At 35.5% G+C, this 26,272-nt stretch overlaps 1 protein-coding gene across 2 annotated transcripts in view; it reads left to right on the forward strand.

Annotated features, from left to right (window-relative positions):
• RAB10 (RAB10, member RAS oncogene family) overlaps window positions 1-26,272 on the forward strand; it is a 51,850-nt gene that overhangs the window by 17,022 nt on the left and 8,556 nt on the right. For both annotated transcript variants that reach the window (XM_081156833.1, XM_081156832.1), the window contains one exon: window positions 18,253-18,313. In XM_081156833.1, coding sequence (XP_081012959.1) covers window positions 18,253-18,313 — 61 coding nt within the window. The remainder of the gene's footprint in view (window positions 1-18,252; window positions 18,314-26,272) is intronic.

Genomic DNA, 26,272 nt, shown 5'->3' on the forward strand with positions numbered 1-26,272 from the left:
CCACTGGAATCGAGCCTGCAACCTGGGCATGTACCCTGACTGAGAGTTGAACTGGTGACCTTTTGGTATATGGGACGATACCTACCAGGGCTTTAAGTATTAATTTTAAGGAAAGCATTATAGCTAACTTAAGTTCAAGAGTAAATCATGTAGGATTTTAGTTAATTTGTTTTTGACTGTTTAAAACTCATCTTCCTGAAAACATTGGTGTCTGTCCTGTGCCTGCTTGGTATTGCGTAATCATATGTTGTTTTGTAGATTTTGAAATCTACACCTTTCTATATCTGTATGGTATGCATGTTAAATTTTTTGGCAGAAATAATGTTTTTTATGTACCTATTATGAGCATAATACTTATTACCTATTTATTACCTACTACTTATTACCTGTTATTTTCCATTTGGAGCATTTGTTGGTATTTCAGTTTTTGAGTGAGTACTAACAATCTGAAGTAAATTAGTTCATTTTCATACCTCAGAAAGACTGGTTCTGTTTCTCTAGAAAGAAGGAATTAGCTTGTAAAGTTCCAAGGACATTGATCTAGGTACTATAATACTTAAATTCGGAGAATATGACTCTTGCTGGGCATGTGATAGTTTTGCCGTTGGCAAACAAACTGAGGAAAAGCTTTAAATTTTATCTCAAATTAATTGTATTTACTTAAAATATATTAGAACAGGGCTAAATTTTATTCACAAAATGTGTCAATTTCCAGAGTTAAAAAAATGAAAATACAGCGGACCTTTAAGTTAAAAATACTACTTTAGAAAGTGGTGATTTGGAAAACACTTTCAATGGCTTATTCTACTTCTTTTGATAGAGTATTACAGAGGAAAATTGTTGACAACAGAAATAAAAATAGTTGAGATACATCTTTCCTTGTAATTAAAATTTTTTTGGAGTTAGTGGTCGAAATCCAGGTTATGGTGAAAAGCTTTTTCAACCAGTGTCATGCTAAGGGATTTTGGTTATTTCAGTAATCACTTACTGGGTATATAATGTGTATAAGGGCCATGGTGGTTATATAGAGATGAAAGGAAAAATATGAAAGTTCCTCTTTGAAAGAGCTCACAATTTAGTGATCCTGTTGCTCACATAACTGTTCAATAAAATGTGTGAATGATAATAACGCTATGTAAAGATGTTATGTGTGAAACAGGAGGGCCTGGAAAGCTCTGATTGGTAGTATAGGCCTCAAGGAGATCATTTAAGCTGAACCTTAAAGCTTGATTAATAAGGTGTGGGGGTTTGGGGGACATTTTCAGGTAGAGGGAACAGCATAGGAATGTAGTTGTACATGGTGTGTTTGGAGACTGCAGGTAGTATAAAGAGACTAGAGTAGGAGGCGTGCAGTTTATAAATTGTGCCTAGTTAGTAGAAGGCCTTGAAAGTCTTGTTAAGGAATTTGCATTTTCTAAAATATCAAAAGTTCGAAATCGAGGAACAGTGATTTCAGATATAAGGTATGACTTTTTCCTGTTTAAAAAGTGTACTATATATACTTTGATTTGTGTAAAAAGAATACAAAGAGATGATATACCAAACTATTAACATGTTTCTTGAGATTTGTCAGTGTTGTCACTTTAAACATAAACTTTCTCTGAGTGTCTAAAAGGTTTATTTTAAAATATATAGATTAGTTATGGATACACACTATAAAATAAATGATAAAGTCATTGTAGCAAAAGCATTTATACTCTCTATATATATCCTGAAAGGACTACTCCTGCACATTTCATGTATACATATAATTTTCCGTGTTTCCTATTTATTCCACTGACTGGTAACCTGATGACTTCTTACATCTTGTTGAGGCAACAGCTTTAAACATTCTCCTCCTTAAGACCAGGAGTTGGCTGCCTTTTATTACACTTGATATCAGCTTGTTGCGCTGGAGGAAATGTCAATTATTTTGCATTTGAAATAGGGACAGGTTATCACTGGTCATCCTTTTAGATTTAACCATGTGTTAACTGTTTACATTTTTTCATTTGTCTCACGTAACAGTGTAAGACCTTGGCAGAAGTTTGTAGCACCAATTGAAGGTTTACCAAACCCTCTCCACTAACTTTAAAGCAACTGTGTTAAAAGTGTAAAATCTGAGACAGTAAATGTGGACAGGATGTTGGAAAACATGATAAATGAAGACTGTTCTGCTCAAGTGGATTTAGTGATCACCATACTTGCAGCAGTTTGATAGGGTGATAAATATTCATCTAATAAAAACACCAAACCAGAATAATTCTGTAGTTAGATAATTGCTATGAATAGAAAATACATTGTAAAATCAGACTAAACAGAGGTTCTTAATCTATTTCAGGTCATGGGGAGGTGGATCAGGAAATGCTCTCCTAAGAAACTGACATTTATGTTGATATCTGAGATGTTAGAAGTAAGGTAGGAGAAAAGAGTGAGGAAATGAAAAACATTCCAGACAAAGGAAATAGTCAAGAAAAGGTCCTTGGTGAGTAAAGAAGGTTATGGAGTTCAAAGAACTGAAAGGTCTGTTGCTGGTGTGAGTCAGGTAGGGAGAGCAGAAGCAGTCGATGTTGAAGAGCAGTTGTTCCCCAGATCATGCAGAGCCTAGTAGTCCTTGCTAATGATTTGAATTCCTTTGAAGGTTTGAGCAGGAATGTGACATTTAAATTTTGAAAAGATGACTGGCCCAGATAATGTGCAGAATGGAATGCAGTTGGAATTTTCTAGTTAAAGGCCTATCAAAGATGTATTTAAACTCTTATATGTACATTGAGTGCTTTAATCTTTTTAAAAAATATATTTTTACTGATTTCAGGGAGAGGAAGGGAGAGGAGGGAGAGAGAGAAACATCAATGGTGAGAGTCATTGATCAGCTGCCTCCTGCATGCCCCCTGCTGGGGATCGAGCCTGCAACCTGGGCATATACCCTGACTTACTGGGGATCAAACCCGGATCTCCTGGATCATAGGTCGGTGCTCAGCCACTAAGCCATGCCAGCTGGGCGAGTGATTTAATTTTTAAGGAGCATGAGAGGTTGTGTAAATGGACCTGTCAGTGACCATAAGCCTTTTAAGTTCTCCTGGAAATAATCTTTTAGTGCCAAATATATTAAATAGAATATTGAGCCAAGAGACAGGGTTCTAATCAGAGTTAATTTGCTGGGTGAGCTTGAGCAAGTCATTTAACCTCTGAGCCTCTTTCTGTATTTATAAATTGGGCATGTTAGAGAAATACATGTTTAACTTAATAGTGTTAATCTCTTAACTCTAGTTAACATATGGGCTGAGTCTTGCTGAGTCATTTTTCTGAGACTGTGGGCAAGGTTTAATTAAAGCCAGCTAAGCAAACTTAATGACAGCTCATACCTCTTCTGTAGAAGTCAAAGGAAAGAAGGAGTTGTTTTATGTATGTTTTATATCTTGTATTTAATAAAGTTTTTTGCAGAGCAGTTAGTGTATCAATTCATGCATATTCCTTGAGAGAGAATACTGTACACTATAGCTAGGACCACTGATGCACCTTGCATTTTAGTGGCAGTTTGGAATTAAGAATTTCTGACTTGCCTTTGTCTCTCTATGATCTCATATTTAAAAACATTTTTCACCTGACAATATATTCTTATTAACTGAATATAGCCTCTTTTCATTCTAAACAGCATTGATGTAGATTCTTTGGAATTTTTACGCCCAAAAAGTTGGTTTTAATAGAGGTGGTCTTAATTTCTGCAGCAGAACCATAGTTGAAGCTAGTGGGCCTGCCACCAGTAGAAGGCCCCTACCTAGTTGATCAGTAAAACTGGATCTTTTCTCTGAAGTTAAAAAAGACAAGGCTAACTATCCCAGGAATAATGCTGGATTGCAGTGTTCCTTGGAACTTACAGATTTATGTTTTTCTATAACTTAAACTTTTTTGAGGCATATCTTGAAAATACTAATGCCTTATATAGTAAGGCATTTAAAAACTTTTAACTGTTAAGGTAGTTTTGATGATAGAAGTTTTGGTTTTAGAGCACTGTACTTCTGTGTTGTCAGTTTTAGATTTATCTTTACTCTGTGTTGTCTGTTACCTTAAGTTATAATGGATGTATAGCTATAAGTTTTCTCCTGGAGTTTCTTGGTTTTAGGGATCAGACTCCTTGGACACATTGTATGGCATATAAATTATGAAAAAGTTACTGTATTCTTTACATCCAGGAACTCAAGGGAAAAACACAAAGCTTAATTTCATTTAAGAATATCCTGCCCTGGCTGGGTGGCTTGGTTGGAGCCTCATCCTGTACACCAAAAGATTGCAGGTTCAATCCCTGATTGGGGTGTGTATGGGAGGCAACCAGTCGATGTTTCTCTCTCACATTGATGTTTCTCTCTCCTCTCCTTCCTCTCTCTCTCTCAAAATCAAAAACATATTCTCTGGTGAGGATTTTTTTAAAAAGAATGTCCTTAATTAAACAAAGAGTTTTAAATTTTATTAAAGCTTTACTCTTGAGCTCACATCTTTTTTTCTGTGTGACAGAATGGGAAGTAAATGTAAAATATTTCTGCCTCATTATGAGACAGTGATGGTTGTCTCAAGGAAAAGCACTTGTGAAACTGAGTTGACCACCTTTTTCATGGAACACCATTTATTTATTTATTTTTAAAATTGATTTTAGAGAGAGAAACATCGATTTGTTGTTCCACTTATTTATGCATTCATTGGTTGACTTTTGTATGTGCCCTGACCAGGGATGGAACCCTCAATCTTGGTGTATAGGGGCGATGCTCTAACCAACTGAGCTATCTGGCCAGGGCAACACCATGTATTCTTGAAAGAACAGCTAGTACATTGTGGTTATTTAAACTTGAATATTTGTCAGATGACACTTCCTCAAATGAATGAAATGATGGTAGTTGTTGCCAATGAAATAATTCATACTTTTAAATGAAAATTAGAATTTTGGAAAATTTTTGTCTTCTTCCGTGAGCTTGACAGCTTTCCAGTACTTAAGAGATTCCCCTGATGACGTCCATGATAATATTAATGAAAATGATTTTTTTCATATTGTGTAACGAGATGTGTCAACATTTGGAAGAACTGTGTAGTGAACCAGTATTTTCCAAATGACCAGTACGTGATCTTATAAAATCATGCATGGGTAAAAAGATCCACTCAAAGTGTAGAGTAACAGATGAATTCGATGTAATAGACTATGAAAAATTCATTGATATATGGTTTCAGATTCCACATTCCAACTAATCTCTAAGAAATATCACTTATTCACTTTCATAGTGTCAAAGAAGAGTATTTAGAATTATCTGAATAGAAGAGTATTTAGGATTATCTTAAAAATGTTCCTCCCTTTCCAACTACATACCTGTATGCAACTAGATTTTCTTATATTCTTCATGTTTCCACCAAAGCAGCATATTGCGACAGATTGAATGCAGAAGCTCATACGAAAATCCAAATTGCCTATTAGGCTGGACATTAAAGTTACAAAACTATAAAATCACGCTCTTCTTCTCACTAGTTTATTTTTTTGGGGGGAAAATATATTTTTTCATGAAAGGGTTATTTATGGGTCTATTTTAAAATACATTATAAATATTTAAAAAAATTTTTAGTTTTAATTTCTAATTTGGTAAATATAAATTGATATAACCCACATAAACAAAAGTTTCTTGGAATCAGTAATTTTAGGAATATAAAGGGGCCCTCAGAACAAAAAGTTTGAGAATTGGTGGTATACCTTTTTCTGTGGTTCCTGCTAACTCAGTTTATAGTCTAGTAGGAGAGACTGGCACAAATGAAGAGTGAAATGATAGGATAGTATATGAAATAATGGTACTGAGAAAAGTAACATTAAGGAAATTCATTCAAAACAATAAACATTTTCCTAGCAAACAATGGAAAACAAACAAATGTTGGAACTTGCAGAGAAATTAAAACTTATGAAAGCAAGTTTTATCTTGTATTTGACAAAATTTAGATTATAATTTTAATTCTTAGTTACATTTAGCACTGAAAGACTAGTGTGGAAGAGGATCGGCATACTTTTCGCGACAAAATTGTATAAATAAGATCCTTTCATCTTATTTTTGACGTTTATAGTGTGAACATAAGGAGTCATTAAAATACATTTAAAAGTCTTATTCATTTTTTAAGGGACTCTTAATCTTTTGCTCATATAATTTTAAGTCCATTTGTGCTGTCATTTTTAGCTATTCCTGTTTCTGTATTCATTCCTCATTTGTCAATGGCTTAGTAGTTCTCCCCTATCATTTTTCACTGCATCTTTTACTGGATTTGCAGCCTCTCTTTGTAGTTAAGTTTACACTGTGTTATTAGAACTATTTGGTAAGAGACATACCAACAATGTTCAAATTCCTCTACACTGTTGGAATGCAATGGTTTTGTGCTTTGGCTGATGGTGTCCTAAATGAATCAGTACAGATTTAACTTGCTTAAGCAGATGTTTTGTCGTCTGATAAATAAGCTAGAGAAGAGGTTGCTTGAAATGTTTATTTATTTATATATTTTTATTTTTGGTAAAACAAAATCTGAGGTGAAAGCTAGAGGTGAGGAGAAGGTGGTTTGTGGAAGTCAAGTAAATTAACAGGAATTTAAAGTAATTGTGCTTTTATTTAATACAGAATAAACAGATGTCATTGCAAAGTATTCTGTTGTAAAAGTATCACGACCAAATACATTGTCGTGGTATTATGTGCAAAGTGGAGAGTAAACATTATGTATTAATAAATTTGAAACAGTTAATTAAAAAGTCCTAGATTTTGAAGATTTGATGACCTTTAGAGATAGTATATGAACTCATTTTTTTTTAATTTAGAAAAACGTTTATTTTGTGACAAGTTGTAATAACCATAAAAGGGAAGGGGGGGTGGAGGACAGCAAACCAAGGGTTTGGAGATAAGTGAGCAAATTCAGGGAAAATTCACAAGAGAGTTGCTGACCTGAGAATCATACTGTTGCCTGGGATACAGTTTGGACTGGATCAAGGAGCTGTAATCGGGAGAAGATAAGGGCAGGCCAAAAAGAGGGTGGGCAGTTTGTCTCACTCGTGGCAAAGCATTAGGCTGGAAGAAGACTGAAAATGAGTAGCTGGAGTAGTATTCAGAACCAATTTAATAGCTTAATTGAGGGCTTTTTATGTACATAGGCTTTCTGCACATTATCTCATTTAATCCTCACAGCATATTGGAAATGAAAATTATAATTCCTATCGTAGTTAGGGAAACCAAAGGTACATCTGGAGAGGTTAAAGTTTTACCCAATGCAACACAGCTAGTATGTGGCAGAGCCAGAGACCATGTTTGCCTGAATCCTCTTAATTACTGTGCTCCATACTGCCTTCTTAATTCCTAAAGTGAATTCACACTGGACTTGTATTTTCTTATTGATGTGTAGTGTAAAACCTAACAGATCATCAAAATATGATTGGAGTGGCTTTGTAGGGATCAAGATTATTATTTGAGGCACGGTTACTTTTAAAATGTATATATATTATATATATATATGTGTGTGTGTGTGTGTGTATATATATATATCTTTATTGATTTCAGAGAGAGGAGGGGAGAGAGATAGAAACATCAATGATGAGAGAGTCATGCACCCCCTGACTGGGGATCAAGCCTGCAACCTGGGCATGTGCCCCTACCGGGAATTGAACTGCAATCTCCTGGATCCTAGGTCGATGCTCAACTGCCAAGCCATTCCCGGCCTGGCAAGGCAGGGTTACTCTTGATACTGTGGTACCAAATGAGAAAATAAAAATATTCTGGAGAACGCCACTGTTAGAAGGTGCCCCCAAAGTTTTGGGTAGTGGAATGATGGCAAAAACTGCAGAGTGGTGTTTTATAACAGAATCTACTTGCTCAGTTCTTCGGCATGAAAAAGTTTTTCCTTCCCTTTTGAGAAAAGTGTCAAAGGACCATACAAAGAGTGCTCAGGAATAAAGGAAATGGAGGAAATTCATTAGGAACTCAAGGAATTAACTACATATATCAAATTTAAAACCACCTGTGGAAATAAATTATTCCAATGAAATAAATCTTATGACTTTGTGAAACAAAGCAAATCTCATTGATTTCTACTACATTAATTTTGAATTCAAAGTAATTTAGACATAGTAAGTGGAATTATGTTTTACTTTTTCATTAGAGCTTTTAATTCTTCAGATATCTCTTGAGATACAAATGTAAATTGGTTATATTATTTTCATTTTTACCAAATTTAGGTAGGTAGTAAAAGGCAAGTGCCAAATAAATTTTTTTTAAATGCATTTTTATTGTTTTCATTGAGAGGAAGGGAGAGGGAGAGAGAGATAGAAACATCAATGATGAGAGTGTCATTGATCGGCTGCCTCCTGCATGCCCCCTGCTGGGGATTGAGCCCAAAACCGAGGCATGTGCCCTGACTGGGAATCGAACCTCTATCTCCTGGATCATAGGTCAGTGCTCAACAGCTGAGCCATGTGGGCTGGGCCAAATAAATACTTAAAACACTACATGATATTACAAATATAGGTAATTAAAGGAATATAGGTAATTCTGGTTGCATAAGGGCATCATATCTTTTGTGCATAGAGAATACATGTTAATTCTCTGGTTTTATGGTGTTGCTTCTCTTGTTTTTATATTATTGTCTACTAACTGGTATTGTGGAATTTATCAGATTTCCCAGCTGTCTTCTTTAACTATATTACTTCTGAGAATCTTAATGACCTTATGAATTAGGGGAGTGTCTCTAAAATTAGTGCATAACAAATAAAACTTTCTTCATCTTGACTTATACCTAGAGATTCAGCAATTCTTGGACTTTATTATATATTACTTTGTAATGTCAACTTTTGTGTACTTGGATGAAATTATTTTTTGTTAGAATGACTTTTGTTGTCACTTGTAATTTAATTTTAATGTAATGTACAAGTGCTTCAGAATATAATAGCTGCTTTGCTTTTTTAAAGCTTATAAATGGACCTTGGCATGTGTGGTGCAGTTCGTTGAGTGTCATCCCATTCACCCAAAGGTTGCCAATTCAATTCCCAGTCAGAGCACATGCCCAGTTTTGGGCTCAATCCCCGGTAAGGGGCATGCAGGAGGCAGCCAATTGATGTTTTTCTCTCATCGATGTTTTTGTCTGTCTCTGTCCCTCTCCCTTCCTCTCTCTCTCTCTAAAATCAAGAAAAACATGTTAAAAAATAAAAAAGATGTTTAAAAAAATTAAAAAATCCATACATTGACAATATATGCAAAATGTTAATATAATCCAAAATAGCTAAACATAACGGAAGAAATAGAAAAATGTAGCCCTTAAGCAGCAGAAAAATCATTTGATGGAAACAGTCCCAGAAATTACAAAGATGATAAATTTAGAAGACAGATGTTGCATTTAAAGGAAACTGTGAACATGAGAAAAATACAAGACGTAAAAAAGACCTATTAGAACTTCTAGAATTGAAAACTACAATATCTGAAATGAAAAATTCAACCTATGGGCTTAGCAGATTAGACACTGCAGAAGAAAAGATCAGGGCAATAGAAACTATCCAAAATGAAACATGGAGGGGTGAGGAGGAAGCTAGGGGGAAAAAGAGCCTCAGTGATGTGGGACATTATCAAGTAGTCTAATGTATGTGTGCATTTGGAGTCCAGGACTGGGGTGGGAAGCTGTGGTTGCAGAAGAAAGCTATAATCCCATAGACCTAATGAACCTAGGTAGGATACACTGAGGCATATACTAATCCAACCAGTTATAAAGAAATCTTAAGCCAGTGAGAAAAAGACCACCATATATGTAGATATCTACATATCTATATATAATATAGATACATAAAACAGAGGACAAAGATAAGAAAAACTGTTGCCTTTTCATGAAAAACATGAAAAGTGAACAAATGGACATAACTGTTACAAATGAGTAAGAAACAGTGAAGAGGAAGAAAGGAATAATCAGTGTCACTTTAGAAAAGAGCATTTTGATTAGATACTGTAGGACTAAAGATAAAAAGAATTGTATACAAGTATTGTATTTAGCAATTCTAGTTTCTCATAAGGGCGTGGGTTAGCAGGTCTGAAATTACTTTATGTATGCAGCAGGCCCTCAAATAACTTGGTTTTGTTCGACACTGTTACGTTACAAAGTTGATGAGAAACAAAATCCCTGGCAGGGATCACTGTCTTGTGTGGAGTTTGCACATTCTCCCAGTGTCCATCTCAGTTTGCTCCAGGTGCTCTGGTTTCTCCCACATCCTAAAGATGTGCATGTTAGGTGAACTGGTGTGTCTAACTTGTCCCAGTTTGAGTGGGTGTGGCTGTGTGTGCAAGTGGCCCTGTGATGGAATGGCATCTGTCAAAGTCACAGGTTCCAAGAACCTATTGACAATGTTAAGAGAAGTACTGTAAACTGGGATTGAATATATAAGTAAACATATTTTAGATAATGAGGGCCAGGTTTCCAATTGTTAAACAAGGTGGTTACGAGAAAGAAACTGAAAAAGTGTAGATGAACTCTATGATGTTGGATTGGAATCAGAGGTGTCAGTGTGAACTCGTTTTATATATACACACATTTATATATACACATTCTTTCTCGTTACCGAATGGTAGATATGTGTATGTGCATGGATTAGTACACATAAGTGTATTTCCTCACTCTTTTCTCTAGGAAGGCCTCAAAGTCATGACACTCGTAGCGACGAGCAGACTCCTTAGTGCCTAGATTTCGGACTCTACAAATCTTCAATAAAATGAACCAGGGCTCTTCGAACAACTGGTTGATTCCCAGAACTGGAGTAGGAGAAATGCAAGATGTTCCTGGAACATCTTTGGTGCCAGAAAACAAAGAAGTGCTTAGAAAAGGTCCATTGTACCAGCATTACTTTCTTGTTTCTGATAAATGGTTGTGTAAGTGTTAACGTTAGGAGAAAGTAGATAAAAAGTATACACGAACTCTGCTATTTAACTTTTCTATAAAATAATTTTAAAATAAAAAGGTTCTTAAATTTACATTTCTTTCAAAGTGATAAGGGGAAAAAGAAAGAATGCAAGCCAGAAGACAATGGAGTAACATAACTAATGTTTTGAAAGGAAAAACTTAAGTTAGAATTAAATCCTAACAAAAATATCTTCCAAAGAGGAGAGCAAAAATAAAGACATTTTCCAGACAAACAGAAGCTGAGAGAATTCCTTGCTGGCGGTTTTGCATACTATTAAAAATGTTAAAGGAAGTTTTTCAGGCCGAAGAAAATCATTCCAGATGGAACCTCAGATCTGCACAAAGGAATGAAGAGGGTAAGAAATGGTAAAAATGTGGAAAAATAAAAAAGATTTTTTTTTTCTCAAAATTTAATTTATTTTAAAGACAATTGAATGTTTAAAGCAAAAAAAAAAAAAAGTGTTTTGTAGGATTTATAATAGTTAGAAGAGTAAAATGTAGAAGTTATAACAAGCAGAAGTACAGATTTTCTCAAGCCCAATAATAGGAGGGAGAAAATGGAAGTATACTGCTGTAAAGTTCTAATATTAATACAAAAAGCAGGATAAAATTGTTTGAAGGTAGATGGTGCTGTTAAAGGTGTATATTATAAACCATAGCACAGTCACTAAAAATAATTAGGTATATCTAATAAGCTACTAATCAAAATGCTCAAGTTGGCTGTATTAATATTAGACAAAGTAGATTTCAGAGCAAGGGATATATATTTTAAGGAATGAAGAGCTTTTTTGACAATGATAAATGTGTCCATTTATTATATTTATATACCTAATAACGGAGTTTCAAGATACTTGAAGCAAAACTGACAGAATTGAATGGAGAAATAGACCACAATTATATATTTGGATATTTCACCATTCCCCTTTCTTAGTTGATAGAGTAAGTGATGAAATTGAATCTTAATTTAAATTTTTCTGAAAAAACCCCCTCAAGTCCCAGATGGCTTTACTGGTGAGTTTTAAAGAAGAAAATAACAGTCTTCTATTTCAGTAAATGGAGGAGGAGGTCACATTTTCAAATCATTCATGGGACCAGTCTTACCTTGGATACTAAAACCAAGCAAACACAACCTATCCCTAATGAACATTGACATTTCCTTCATGAACATGTACATAAGAATTCTTATCTAAACAATTGGAAATAAGTTCCAGGAACTTGCAGAAACAATAATGTCATGACAAAGTAGGCTTTATTTCAGGAATCTAGTGTTGATTTCACATCAAAATCCATTTTAATTAGCTGCCTTAATGGAGTGAAGAAAAATCATGATCATCTTAATAGGTATAGAAAAGCATTTGACAAAATGGAACCTCATTTTGAATCTTGATACCTCATCAAACTAGAAATGGAAGGACCTTTCCTCAATCTACTAAATGATGTACAGTTAACATGATATTTTAATGGTTAAGTTTTTAGCCTAAGCTTTCTCTTAAGGACCAAGGACAAAACAACATTGTATTAGAAGTTGTAGCCAGTACAATAAAATTAAAAAGAAATGAGCCATAGAGGTTTGAAAGGAAGATACATGAAAGTGCTTTTTTACAGACTGCCTGATTATATACATAGAAAACCCTAAAGAACCCCCCCATAAAAGCAACTAGAATTAATAAGTGAGTATAAATATAGCAGGGTTGCAGGATATAAGGCCAATATACAATAATAGTATTCTATATAAAAATATCATTTACAATAGCATCCAAAAAATGAAAAGGAAATAGGGGTAAGTTTAACAAAATATGTGCAAGATCTAGGTTCTGAAAGCTACAAAGTACGGTGTTTCTTGAACATGCCAAACATTTCCACCTCAGACACTTTGCACTTAACTGTTTTCTCTACCTTGGAACACTCTCCCTAGATTTTCACATGGCTTGTTCTGTTCCCAGACCTCCTGAGGTTCTTTGCTCAAAGGCCTTTTAGTGAGGCATTCCTTGATTTCCTTGTATAAAATAGCTCTCCCTTCCATTCTTGTTATAGCATTTATCACTACTAATATTAAAATTTATTTTATTTTCTCTCCCCTCTCTGGAATGTAAATTCCCTCAGCAGAAGGACTTTGTTTACTCTGTTCAGTGCCAAGTATATAGTAAGTATGGTTTATTCTGCTGGGACACACATTACTAGAATGTGAAGTAGCTCATAGAAAAACAAAAACAAAACATATATATGATGTCTCCCCAAAAATGTATACATACACTTTGAATAATTACAGAGGCAGTGTTTATTAAAATACATTTCATCTTAAAAATTGAGCTATCAGCTGTTAAAGTGTACATATATGTTTTTGGGACACCCTGTATGTATACACACACATATACTAGAAATGCTTTTATTATTTCTCTGTTACACCTTACAGTGTAATTGGAAAAAGTTGAACTTAGCTTTGGTTCTGTCAATTTTTCAATTCCCAGAACTTCCGTCTCATACATTTCAGAGATTAAAATCAATGGACTTACGGCATGTAACAAAAGAAAAATAATTTAATTGGACTTTATAAAAATTAAAAACTTCTGCATCAAAGGATATTAAAATGACAAGACAGCTTACAGAATGGAGGATATATTTGCAAATCATATATCTGATAAAGGTCTTGTAGCTACAATATATAAAGAACTTTTACCACTCAACAAAAAGACAACTTGATTTAAGACTAGACAAAGGACTTGAATAAACATTTCACCAAAGAAGAGATACAAATGGCCAACAAGTGCATCAATTAATGCTCAATATCAATCATCAGGGAAATGCAAACCAAAACCACATGAGGTACCACTTCATGCCCACTCACTAGGATGGCTTTTAAAAAAAACAACCCTGGCTGGTTTGGCTTGGTGGTTGGGTGGTTGGAGTGTTGGCCCAGGTTCCAGGTTCGATTCCTGCCAAGGGCATGTACCTTGGTTGCAGGCTTAATCCCCTTCCCGGTCGGGGTGCATGCAGGAGGCAACTAATTGAAGTGTCTCTCTCATGTAGCTGTTTTTCTTTCTCTCTGAAAAGCAATGGGAAAAGTACCCTTGAGGGAGAATTTTTTAGAAAAAAGCAAAACAGTAAGCATTGGTGAGGATGTAGAAAAAATTAACCCCCATACATTGCTAGTGGGAATGTAAAATGGTGCAGCTTCTGTGGAAATAGTGGTTCCTCAAAGAGTTAATCATAGTTACCACTTGACCCAGCATTTATACCCCGAAGAATTGTAAACAGGTACTCAAATAAACCCATGTACATGCATATACATGTTCATAGCAACACTATTCACGAAAGTCAAAAAAAGGTGAAAACAGCTCAAATATCTGTTGACAGATGAGTGGATAAACAAATTATAGTATATGTGATAGAATATTATCAGCTATAAAAAGGAATGAAGTACTGATACATACTATACTGTGATGGACCTTAAAAACATTATGCTAAGTGAGCCCTGGCCAGGTAGCTCTGTCGATCAGAGCGTCACCTGGATACACAAGGTTGTGGGTTTGATTTCTAGTCAGGGCACATACAGAAGTAACCAATAAATGCACAAGTAAGTGGAACAAATCAATCTTCCTCCCTTCCTCTCTCTCTAAAAATAAAAACAATTTAAAAAAACTATGTTAAGCGAAAGAAGCCAGACATAAAATGTCAAGTGTTGTATGCTTCCATTTATATGAAATATCTGGAATAGGCAAATCTATAGAGACAGAATGCAGACTGGTGGTTTCCAGGGAGTCTTGGGAGGAGGTAATGAAAAGCAATTGCTTAATGGGCATGGGATTTCCTTTTGAGATGATGAAAACATTTGGAACAAGATAGAGGTTGTAGTTGTACAACATTATGAATGTACTGAATTGTTCGTTTTAAAGTGGTAAATTTTATGTTATTAATTTTTACCGCAATAGAAAATAAGTAAATAAAAATGGAATTATAGAACTTAATGTAGGTTAAGACCATGCATGGTCTGAAATTAAACAGACACAGAATTTGAGTCCTGGTTCTGCCACCTATTCTGTGATCTTAAGAAATTACCTTAAATTTTCTATAAGATAGGCATATTGGTACTTTCTTAGAGGATTTTTGTGAATTTTACATGAGATGGTATATGTGAAATGCTTGGGACACTTAGTAAATTACCCAGTAAATATTACTAGTTTTATTGTGTGTGTTTTTTGTTTGTTTTTTTGCTACTGCTATTGGTTTTTATTTTATTCTTCATTTGTAGAGTGGAAATAGTATGGACTTGGATTGTTCTGAGAATTTAATGAGTTAATTCATACAATGGGCTTAAAATAGTGCTAGGCACATTGTAAATTCTGTTTACTAAGCTATTACTATTATATGAAAGGATCTTTAGAGGGAACTTTTTTTGCATTCTGCATTAGTTTCATTATCTGCATCCAGATAAAGAAACTAATGTGAATATTAGTTTCAAAATTTGTGTTGTTAATGTCAGAGCTAGGACTACAACCTGGTCTCTTAAATTCCAGACTAAGCTACATTCAAAGGACTGTAGGTATATGATTCTTATTTCCTTTCCTGGTGTGGTGAAAACTTGTTAAAAACCGCAAATACGATCATTTAACTATAGTTGTTAAACTTTGGTTGTATGGAGTTCATTATATAGGTTGTTTCTGCTTGCATTAATTACTATGTATTGATGTGTTATCAGAAGCCAAGCCTTGGAAAACTGACATTTATAGTGGCTAGAAGTTACAGTTACTCTTCTTGCCACTGAATGGTGCTTCTGCAACATCATTAAGGCAAATGTTTGGACTGGTATTGTTTCTCACTTTCCTGAGCAGCTGAAAATTGATAAATTAGATGTGCAGTAAATGGAAATATTTGTTTGAGCTGGGTCCCAGGAATCTGTTTAAAAAAAGGGGGGGGGGGTTCCTCTATTGTGTTTTCATATAAGCAAAACCTTAAAAAAATCATTGTTTGGATTAAACACTACAATTGCTCTAGTCTGTGGTAATTGAACAAATGATAGTGTTGTAGGAGAATCTGATTATTCCTCCTGGTAGAATCTTAAAGGGTGGTAGGTTTTCCTAGCTTTTTTTTTGCAGCTGAGCTATTGATTTTGCTCTAATCTTTAAATTTTATCAAAAGCTTTTTTACTCTACCTTAAATGTAAGTTTGGGGGGTATAGAAAGGACTTACTGGAGTGACAAAGGTATTTACTTGGATAAAGTACCCAGCAGTAGAAGCTGTTTGAATGTGACTATAGGAGGAAGAATGGAGGGAATGAGATTGCTGGGGTTGCTTGGGGCCGTGCTAGAAATATGACCCGTTGAAGTGTTTTAGTAGTGGAGAGAGATTTGTAAATGTATCTTGTCCATTAGCCTAATTTATTTATTTTTAAATCCTTACCCAAAGATATTTTTTGCATTGGTTTTCAGAGAAAGAAACATCTATGTGAGACACATCAATTGGGTTGCCTCCTGCACGCATCCTGGTTGGGGATGAGCCTGCAACTGAGATACATGCCCTTGACTGGAATGGAACCAGAACCCTTCAGTCTGAGGGCCGATGGTCTAACCACTGAGCAAGACTGGCCAGGGCATCTATTAGCCTAACTTTTATGTCTATTAATATAATAGGTACAGAATTTTAGAAGTCAGAAAGTGCTTTGAGGCTATGACAACAGCAGCAGCAACAACAAATCCTTGACCCATGCCTACCTGTGTTCCATTTTTTAAACGTTTTTTGAGCCTTTCTTTAACCCCATATTCTCTAGTCATATGCTTTTAACTTTAAAAAAAAGCTCAGCTGCGTCTCCAGCATTTGAACTATGCTTCTGCCATCTTTGCAGCTCTAAATCAGAGATGGCCCTGGAGATGCTTCTGGAAGTAACATCACCATGGCCACCCAAGGAGAACCCCAAGTTCAGTTCAAACTGATGATAGTGGGACTGGGAAAACTATATTCCTGAAATGTCCTCCGACTGGTGAATTTGAGAAGTATGTAGCCACCCTGGGTGTGAGATCAAGAGGGAAACTCAAGGAATCTAGGATGAGGTTTCTATCTTAAAATTAGGTAGGTGGCTTTGAAACAGCCTAAATTCCTAGAAGTTTTCCAGTTGTACCTGGTTTCCATCCCAACGGGTTTTGAGTTTTCAGACCATATCCTAATTTCACCTTTCTTCAGAAAGTTTTCTGAAATAGTATTTGTTGTCAGGTTTGTCATTAGGATCAATTAACAAATTGTATGCCTAACTGGAATAGTCTTATTCAGAGTTGGTCTTGACCATCAGGCCATTTTAGGATGATTTTCTCAATAATTCCTAGAGAAGTAAAAATATAGACTGTGAAAGTAAGAAACATCCAAACCTATAAAGAACTTGTATGAGTTTATTTGCTCCAAAACTGACGACAAAGCAAGATCTCATGCTTCAGAGAATAACAGTTTCGTGGTTTCTCTTACGCATTTGAGATTAAGGAGGAAATTTAAGGAAGATTATGAAGGTGGGAGAAAGCAAGGCTGGGATTGGATTACAGGATATTTGAGATTATGTGCTGATCTCTTGAGGGTGGTAGGGCTTTAGAGGGAGGGACCTGGAGAGAGGCATTTCAAAGGTGTGTTAACCTAGATGGACAGAAACAAGGACAGGGCTTGTTTATGCAAAAATAAGCCTTTTATTAATGAAGTTATATGCCTGGGGCGTGACTACCCACCATGACCTGCCCAGTTAGGAATTGATCAGGTCACCCTGTGAGGTTCCTTTCCATAGAACCCCTTTCTTACCCACAGACATAGACTGATGTTTATAAAGCCAGGCAAGTGGCCCTTTATTCCTTGGGTCTGGCAAACATAAGGGCCCAAGCTGAAGATTTTGATTGGTTAAAGAGAAGATTTTGGGGGATCTGCAGTACATTTGCTTTGTGTATTTTGAAAAGCTGTATTATTAGGTGCATAAACGTTTAGTATTTTTATGCCTTCTTAATTAATTGATCCCTTTGTCATTATGAAATGACCCTTTTTATCCCTTGTGGTTTTCTTTTGTTCTGCAAGCTACGAAGGTTATGTATTTTCCTACTAAGAAACATCTTTTATTCCTTTGCAATAGATACTTTAAATTGTACTTTTTATTTCATAATTGTAAGAACTCTTTCTCTATAGCTATTTCTTCTACCCTCTTGGATCTTTATTACTACTCAGGTTTAAAATTGGACACGTGCTCTGAATTGCATACTTAGTGAATATCCAGAGCCAAACACACACAAGTAGATTTTAAAAGTGTGTTTTATTCCAGTTAATTTCAGGATAGCCCAGTTCAGAACCAGATACAATTTACCTTTTTTTTCTATGTTGTAGGAATAGACTTTAAGATCAAAACAGTTGAATTACAAGGAAAGAAGATCAAACTACAGATATGGTAAGTGATGCTAATTTACTCACTTTATGTAGTAGAATGCCAAGTCTGGAGGTTGTGTCACCTGTTCAGATTGTGTGAGACTTCCCTTTCTAAAGCCAGTAACCCGGTGACCTCCTTTCAGTGAGGTAAAAAAATTATTGCCACGGACTTTGGAGTCCATGAGATCTGACTGAGTGTTTTGCATTTCCTGAAATGAACTTGGGCAAGTTACATGCCCACTATAGTCCTCTTATATCTTCATATGTAAAATGGACATATACCACCTATTTCAAAAGATTGTTGTACGGATTTCATGAAATAATCTATGTAAAGCCTCTAGCACAATACTTTGCTCACACTCAATATAAAAAGTTAATATAATCCTTCTGATGCTCTGACAGGCTTAAGCTAAAATACTTATTTTCTTTAATGTGTTTACAACTTTTTATAGGCATTAGTTTTTATAGGGTTTGCCTGCCCTGTAGAAGTACAGTAAAATTCTTTAAATTTGTATCAAGTATGAATCATAAACTTTAAAATTATAATAGTACTTTTCAATGAATATTAAGTGTTTTACAAATATATTATGTTTTAACCCATTACTCACAATGACTCTGTGAGTTGTTACTTTTTTTAAGCCTTATTGAGGTATAACTGACATATAATAAACTGTGCATATTTAAAGAGTACAAATTGGTAAGTTTTGATGTGAATGAACCTGTGAAGCCATACCACAAACAGGATAATGAACATATTCATCATGTCAGAAATTTCCTCAAGCCTCTTTGTAATCTCTCCTCCTTCTCTATCCCTGTCCCCAGGTAACCAGTCCTCTGCTTTCTGTCACTGTAGACTAGTTTCCATTTCTAGTACTATTCATAAATTCAGTAATACAGTGTTCTCCTCCCCGCACTCCTTCTTTTTTGGGGGTGGGAGTCTTGTCTGATTTCTTATACTTGGTATTATTATTTTGAAAATTATCAGTGATTTTTATGTGTATCGGTAAGTTCATTACTTTTTATTTCTGAGTAGTATTCTATTTTTGGTATATCATAACTTGTTTATTCACCATAAAGCTACTGAAGATCTTTGTATAAGCATATGCTTTATTTTCTCTTGGATTGTTGCTATTTTACAGATAATAGAACAGAGGCATTTTGACATAATTTAACCAAGGTCTTACAGCCTGGAAATGTCAGAGTTAGAATCCATTACTTGCTCAGAATGTAGGATTGAGAGTGGCATTCTTAATTGCTATATTGCCTCCTATAAATAGTGCAGTTTGTTAATTGGTTTTGCTGCTCTTTCCAGTTACTGTCATCTTATTTCTTCATTGCCAGTCAATTGTATTAAATTTGAATTCATGTCATCTTGGGTTCCATTGTAATAGGACCTATAATACAGTGGTTATGAGGATGAGTGATACATATAAAGCACTTAGAGCAGTGTCTGGTGCATAATTAATGTTTAATAAATCATAGCTTTTATTATTTGGGAATGACCCATTATGAGGATAGAATCCTAGTAACATTTTCTTTTAGGATATAAGCAGAGGAGGGAGTTAGCAAGGGAGATTGCAAAGCCATAGCTGGAGAGTTAGTTAGGAGGAGAATTAGGGGAGAACATTGTCTCATTATCCAAAGGCAGTTTCAAAGTTAGGAATTACCTTTTAAAGGATGCTAATAATTAGAAGTAGGTCTTGTTGAGTCAGAATGTCTTCATTACCTGACTGTATAATGAGAAGTATAATCTTTATGACAGCTTAGAATTTAGTACAGATTTAAACAAAATTTAGACATTCTAAAATATTTCCTAAATTTAATGATTTTCTTTGAAACATAACCCACTTAATAATCATTGATTTTTCCTTACTTTAACTGAGAAATAACTCTCATTGAACTTTGCCTCATATTCTGTTGCTTTATAATTAAAGCTGATCTCAGGGGAAGAAAGGATGTCAGTTTGTCTGAATTTCAACCACCTCTCCCCACCTTTAAAAAAAAATTTTTTTAAGCACCATGCCTTATTCCCATAATGGTTTGTGTTCCAAGCCCCTCCTAGGCTCTGCCACACTGATTGGCTCTATTCTCAATGGCATCCCCTCTGTACACATTTTAAGCCAATAATTTTTCAACTTTTTGACAGTGAGAGGTACATTTTACATTTTGGCTCTGTGACTCTGTACATGTATAAGTGAGTGTGTATATAGTAGAATCAAAAGTGCACAAAAATTTTTTTCAGGTGTATTTTTTATATAATATATAAAACCTTTGCCCTACTAAATTTGCCCTATTCTTTCTTATACACTCTGTCTTCTACAAACTTTCCCTTCTGTTTCTTGACTTTGTGCTTTAAACATTCTCCCTCCCCCCTTATTGTAGTCTCTCTAGCTTTTAGAAGTAAACAGTAACAACTAACATTTGTTTTTAAAAATAAAGACTTCCTCAGAAGGTGATCTTTTGAAACAGTAAGTTCTTTGCTGTGGCCTTCAAGATTAATCTAGAAAAGATTTTTGCTATACCTATACAACTCAAGTATAGCACAGAAATGGTAATATACCATTTTTCTACAAGGATTAGGAATGAATGATTGGTTAACATTTGTGATTAAAATTTTTTAGAGGTTAGCATTATGCTTACTGGTTTTGTTTCTTTGCTTGAGTTGACATACTAACATTCCAGGGACAAAGAAGCCATGTAGCTCTAAGCTAAGAGATCTGGGATATGCCATAGTTAATTCAGGAAGGCTTTTAGCATGAACAACCCATTACTCATAACTTACGATGCATTGAAATTCAAAACTCAATCCTCAAATTCTTTGCTTCCAATTCACTACTAAAAAGCACAGTGATTATCTCTTTCTAGTTTAAGTGCATATATTCAGATTCTTGTTTCAGCATGAAAACTTCTGTGATTGAATTTTAGGCTTGGCAACTTTTCAGTCTGTGCTAAAGCTTTGTCTTTTTTTTAATCCTCACCTGAGGACATTTTTTCCGTTGCTTTTTAGAGAAAGTAGAAAGGGGGGGGTGGGGAGAAACATTGATGTGAAAGAGACGCATCAATTGGTTGCCTCCCACATGATCCCTGACTGGGCCAGGGATCGAACCTGCAACCCAGGTATGTGCCCTTGACCAGGAATCAAATCCATAGCCCTTCGGTGCGTGGGCCAGCACTCAAACCACTGAGCCACGTCCTCCAGGGCTGACTTATATATATATTTAACACAGCAATAGTTTATTCTGAAATGTTCACTTAGTTTCTATTGAGGCACAATTCCTGTCTCATGTCTTATTTTTTCTTTCTTCGAATGATCTTCCCTTCTTGCTTTCTTCCCAGGAATCTTTTAGTCTTTTCTGCTGCATAAGAATAAAGATGGGTCTCACCAGGCCAAGGCACGTCTGTAGGCCTAAAATTAGCTTGTCTGGCTGATAGAGAAATATCTGCAGCTTTTAAAATCCCAGATCTCTAGAAAGTTCCACCACAGTATCTTTTGCTATCTATATTTTCCATAGAGTAGCGGGTCCTGCCAGGAAAACAGTCATAGTGAGTTACTTCAAGTCAGCCTTTTCTTTCTTTTTTTTAAGAGGGGTGGGTCAGAAATGCTTGCCACAGTCACCAAAAATTGTTAGTGTTCCATTGTAGAAGAATTAACTGTTTGCCTTTGTAAGGTGCCAGAGACTTGGTAGTCATCTTTGATTCTTTCCATTTTAACCCCAAAATCCAATTTAGCAAACCTCCAAAAGAATCCATATACAGTTTGCCATCTCCACTGTTACCCACCCTAGTCGAAGCCACTGTTACTTCTGTTTGAATCATCCTAACAGGTCCTTCTTCCCTTTTGCCTTCTTCCAGTAATTTTTCCATATAACAGCCAGAGTAACCTTTTCAAGTCTAAATCTGGTCATGGTTGTCATTCCTTCCCCTATTTAGAACCGTTTTAAGTTTCCATTGCATTTCAAATGAAATTCCAAATCCAAATTTCTTACCACAGTTTACAGAGTGGGTCGCTGCCCACCTTTCTGACCTCATTTTGTACTCCTTTGTGTATATAATTTCTGCCCCCAGCTGATATCCTTTTAATTCCATGAAAATGGTAAGTTTTTTTCTAATTTAGGGCTTTTGTACATGCCTTGTAGACCTCCCTGAACACCTAACCTCCCACTTTCTCTTGACTGTAGCAACACAGCATTCTGAAGTACCACTCTATTCCAGAGGCCTCCCATTTCAACAGAAATACAGTTTGAAAACTCTGTGTTCTGGCTACTGTCCCTTCTGACCTCATCTTACCAGCTTTGTTCCAGTCACTATGGCCATTTTTTTCCTCCCTTGACCATGTCAAGCATGGTTCCATTTCAAGGCCTTTTGTACATCAACTGTTCTTCTGCTTTGAATGCTTTTCATCAGATCTCAAATCAGTGTTATTCTTTGAGACAGGCCTTGAATGATAACTAGCTTCAGTAGCCCAGTCCTCCTGGCACTATTACATTTATCCTAGTTTATCTTTGTCATAGTTTATTTTAGTATCTAAACTTGCCATATTTTTAAAATGTATTCCTATTGTCCCTCCACTAGAATGTAAGCTTTTTGAGAGTGAAGTCTCCTCTGCCTAATTTGTGGTTATATAACCACCACCTAGAACTGAGCCTGACAAATGTAGATGCTCAATAAACATTTGTTGACTGAATGACTTTGGTTAATTTCTGCTCGTATTTCTCACTCACCTTAAGCATCACCTTTATAGAGAGGACCACCCTGATCATTCTATCTAGGTTACTTCTTCCTTTACTCTATTCTTCATCATTTCACCCTGTTTACCATGTTGGCATTTGTCACAATTTGGGATTATATATTTATTTACTTGTTTATTCCTGTCCCCATAGGATTGTGAGCTCTGTAGGGCAGGTATCAGACTTTTGACTTTTTAAAAATGAAGATAATTTAAACTCATGGTGTTTGGATTAGAGAAATTGCATATCTATGAGGAAATCCAGATCTTATTAAAGTAAAACTCAGTCTGAGAAATTTGACATCCTAATTTAAATTTGGAGTCTCTGACTTACAGAGCAGATTGATGTTGTCTCTGGCCTGTTCCATTGCTGTCAGTGCCCAGACTAAAAATAACTGTCATAATAGCAGCTAGAGTACACAGCTTCCCTGACCCTGTGTGTGGGACTAACAATTAAGGAAATAAGCTACTTCAGTTGCTAGGAATATATCACTCCTTTTATAATATGTCAGTGGGGGAAAATATTCTCTGACCTATGTATCATTTTATGTAAGGAGAATTCTATCATCATTGGTTTATAATTTCAGAGGCCTGATTATTATACATAGGCTTAGAAGAAAAAATTTTTAATAAGCGAGGAAAATCAAGTGAGTAGTTTTATAAACAGACTTAAAATCCTGTATTATGGGGACTTAAAAAGATATTGTGAACATATACAATGTTTAGTTGCTCTTCAGATATTTAACATCTGCTTTTATTGGAATCAGCCTGCTGTCCCTAGACCTGGGTGTATGTGTGTAGGCAAACCTAAAAATAATTTGACAGTGAATAAGCAGCTGTGGCTATTTTTAGCGCTGGGCAAAGGGTCACCAATTAGCCTAGAAGTAGTGGGGCAAGGGCTCTGTTCTGGTTCGAAGTGCACTGTTGATTGCCTGAACAATCGGTATGGGCTGCTGTAATGAGGATCCAGGAAAAGGATGATTCGAGATCAAGGAGTCTCCTTATGTATGGGGTGGATATAGTGATGTTGAAAAGTGTCAAAGTATGAAATGTATAAATAAAAAACTAAAAATCTTAACTGGGAGAGCATATAAAAAGAGGATGCAAAAACTGGTGACAGACTTGGAGAAAATATTTTCAAACCACATATCTGACATGTAAAAAGAACTCAACACTCAACAGCAAAAAATAAGCAAACAATACAGTTAGAAAATGGGCAGAAGATATAAACATATTTCACCAAAGAGGATATATGGATGGCAAATACTTACATGAAAAATGTTTAACTGTAAAGGAATACAAATTAAAATGATGATGACATGGTAACACATGCTCTATTAGAACAACTAAAAATAAAAAATAGTGGCAATACCAAATCCTGATGATATGCAGAGAAACTGGATTGCTCATACATTGCTAGTGAGAATGTAAAGTGGTAGTGGTACAGCCACTTTAGAAAAATATGGCACTTTTAAATAAAGTTAAACATATACTTATCATATGGTTCAGCAATAACAACACTCCTGGTTGTTCATTCCAGAAAAATGAAAAACTTAGTTCCACACAGAAACTTATACATGAATATTCATAGCAACTTTATTTTTAATAGCCAAAAACTAGAAACAACCCAAATGTCCTTCCATGGGTGAGTGGTTAAACATAGTGACATGTCCATACCATGAAGTACTACTCAGCAAGAAAACAGAACAGACTACTATTACGTGCAACAACTTGGATAGATCTGAAGGGCATTATATTGAAAAAAGTGAAAAACAACCATTTCAAAGATTGCATATCACACAATTCCATTTATATAACATTCCAGAAATGACAGAATTATAGAAATGGAACACATTATTGGCCAGGGTAAAGGGACTATAGGGGGTAGAGGGATTATGCAACAGTTTTTTGCCTTGGTGGTGATCACAAATCTACACATGTAAAATTGCAGAGAACAAAATGCGCATGCACACAAATAGGAGTGCATGTAAAAATAGTGAACTCTATGGTTCTGTAGATTGTACCAATGTCAGTTTATGGTTTTGCTTTTGTAAAATGATGGAAGATGTTACCATTGGGGAAAGCTGGGTGAAGGGTACACAGGACTTCTTTGTACTGTTTTTGTAACTTCCTGTGAGGCTATAATTATTTTAAGTAAAAGTTAAAATAAGTTTGCTAGGAAGGGGAACAGAAATGTAATGTAAGTTGGAGGGATGTGGGGTTGAGAGTTGGTGTTTTCTGATTGTTTTAATTTTGCTTTTTAAGAAAAGATGGGGAGGCCTGGCTGGAGTGGCTCAGTTGGTTGGGCATCATCCATGCACCAAAAGCTTGCTCGTTCGATTCCTGATCTGGGCTCATGCTCAGGTTGTGCGTTTGATCCCCAGTAGGGGGGCATGCAGGAGGCAGCCGATTGATGTTTCTCATCAATGTTTCTCTTTTTCACTCTCCATTCCTCTCTCTCCAGAAAGCAATATAAATATTTTTTTAAAAAGATAGGGATACTAAAACATGTAATGTGCTGATGAGAATGATCCATAACAGGAAGAAATTGGTGATCAAACAAGAGGGGAAAATTACAGGAGCACAATATATGTCTTAAGTCATTGATTTTGAAGGCATTGAAAAATACTACTCTTCACATATTTCTGTCTTGTTATTTATAAATAAGATTATCATTACAACTTTTTGTTAATGCTTCTAAAGGTAAATGTGGCTATACTGTAGTGTAGTCCTTTAATGTTCTAAAAATTCCACATGCTTTTGTATTACATTATGAAGCTAGATCACTTTAAAAAAAATTAAGGAATTCCAAAAGTTTTTATCACACAGGTGTTCTTTTTTTTTATCCTCACCCGAGGATCTATTTTTTAATTGATTTTAGAGAGAAAAGAAGGGAGAGGGAGAGAGAGAAACATGGAACAACTGCCTCCTGTATGTGCCTCAACCAGGGATTAAACCCGCAACCCAGGTATGTGCCCTGTCCAGGAATCTAACCCAAGACCCTTTGGTGCACAGGATGACGCTCCAGCTGAGCCACACGGGCCAGGGCTACTGGTGTTCATTTTTAAATAACTAAGAGTTTTATGTGTCACTTTTTACTGTTTTCCCTTGCTGTTTTTCATCCAGTATAGGTAGGTCATTAATTTTCTTTGACTAAAAAGTTTTATACATACATATATGTTTATGAATAACCATAATGGTTTACCATTTAAAAATTAAATGAGTGGTAGCTCTCTTTTGTGTTGTGGCATATAG

Source organism: Miniopterus schreibersii, assembly GCF_964146895.1.
Source record: "Miniopterus schreibersii genome assembly, chromosome: 13".
NCBI lineage: Eukaryota > Metazoa > Chordata > Mammalia > Chiroptera > Miniopteridae > Miniopterus > Miniopterus schreibersii.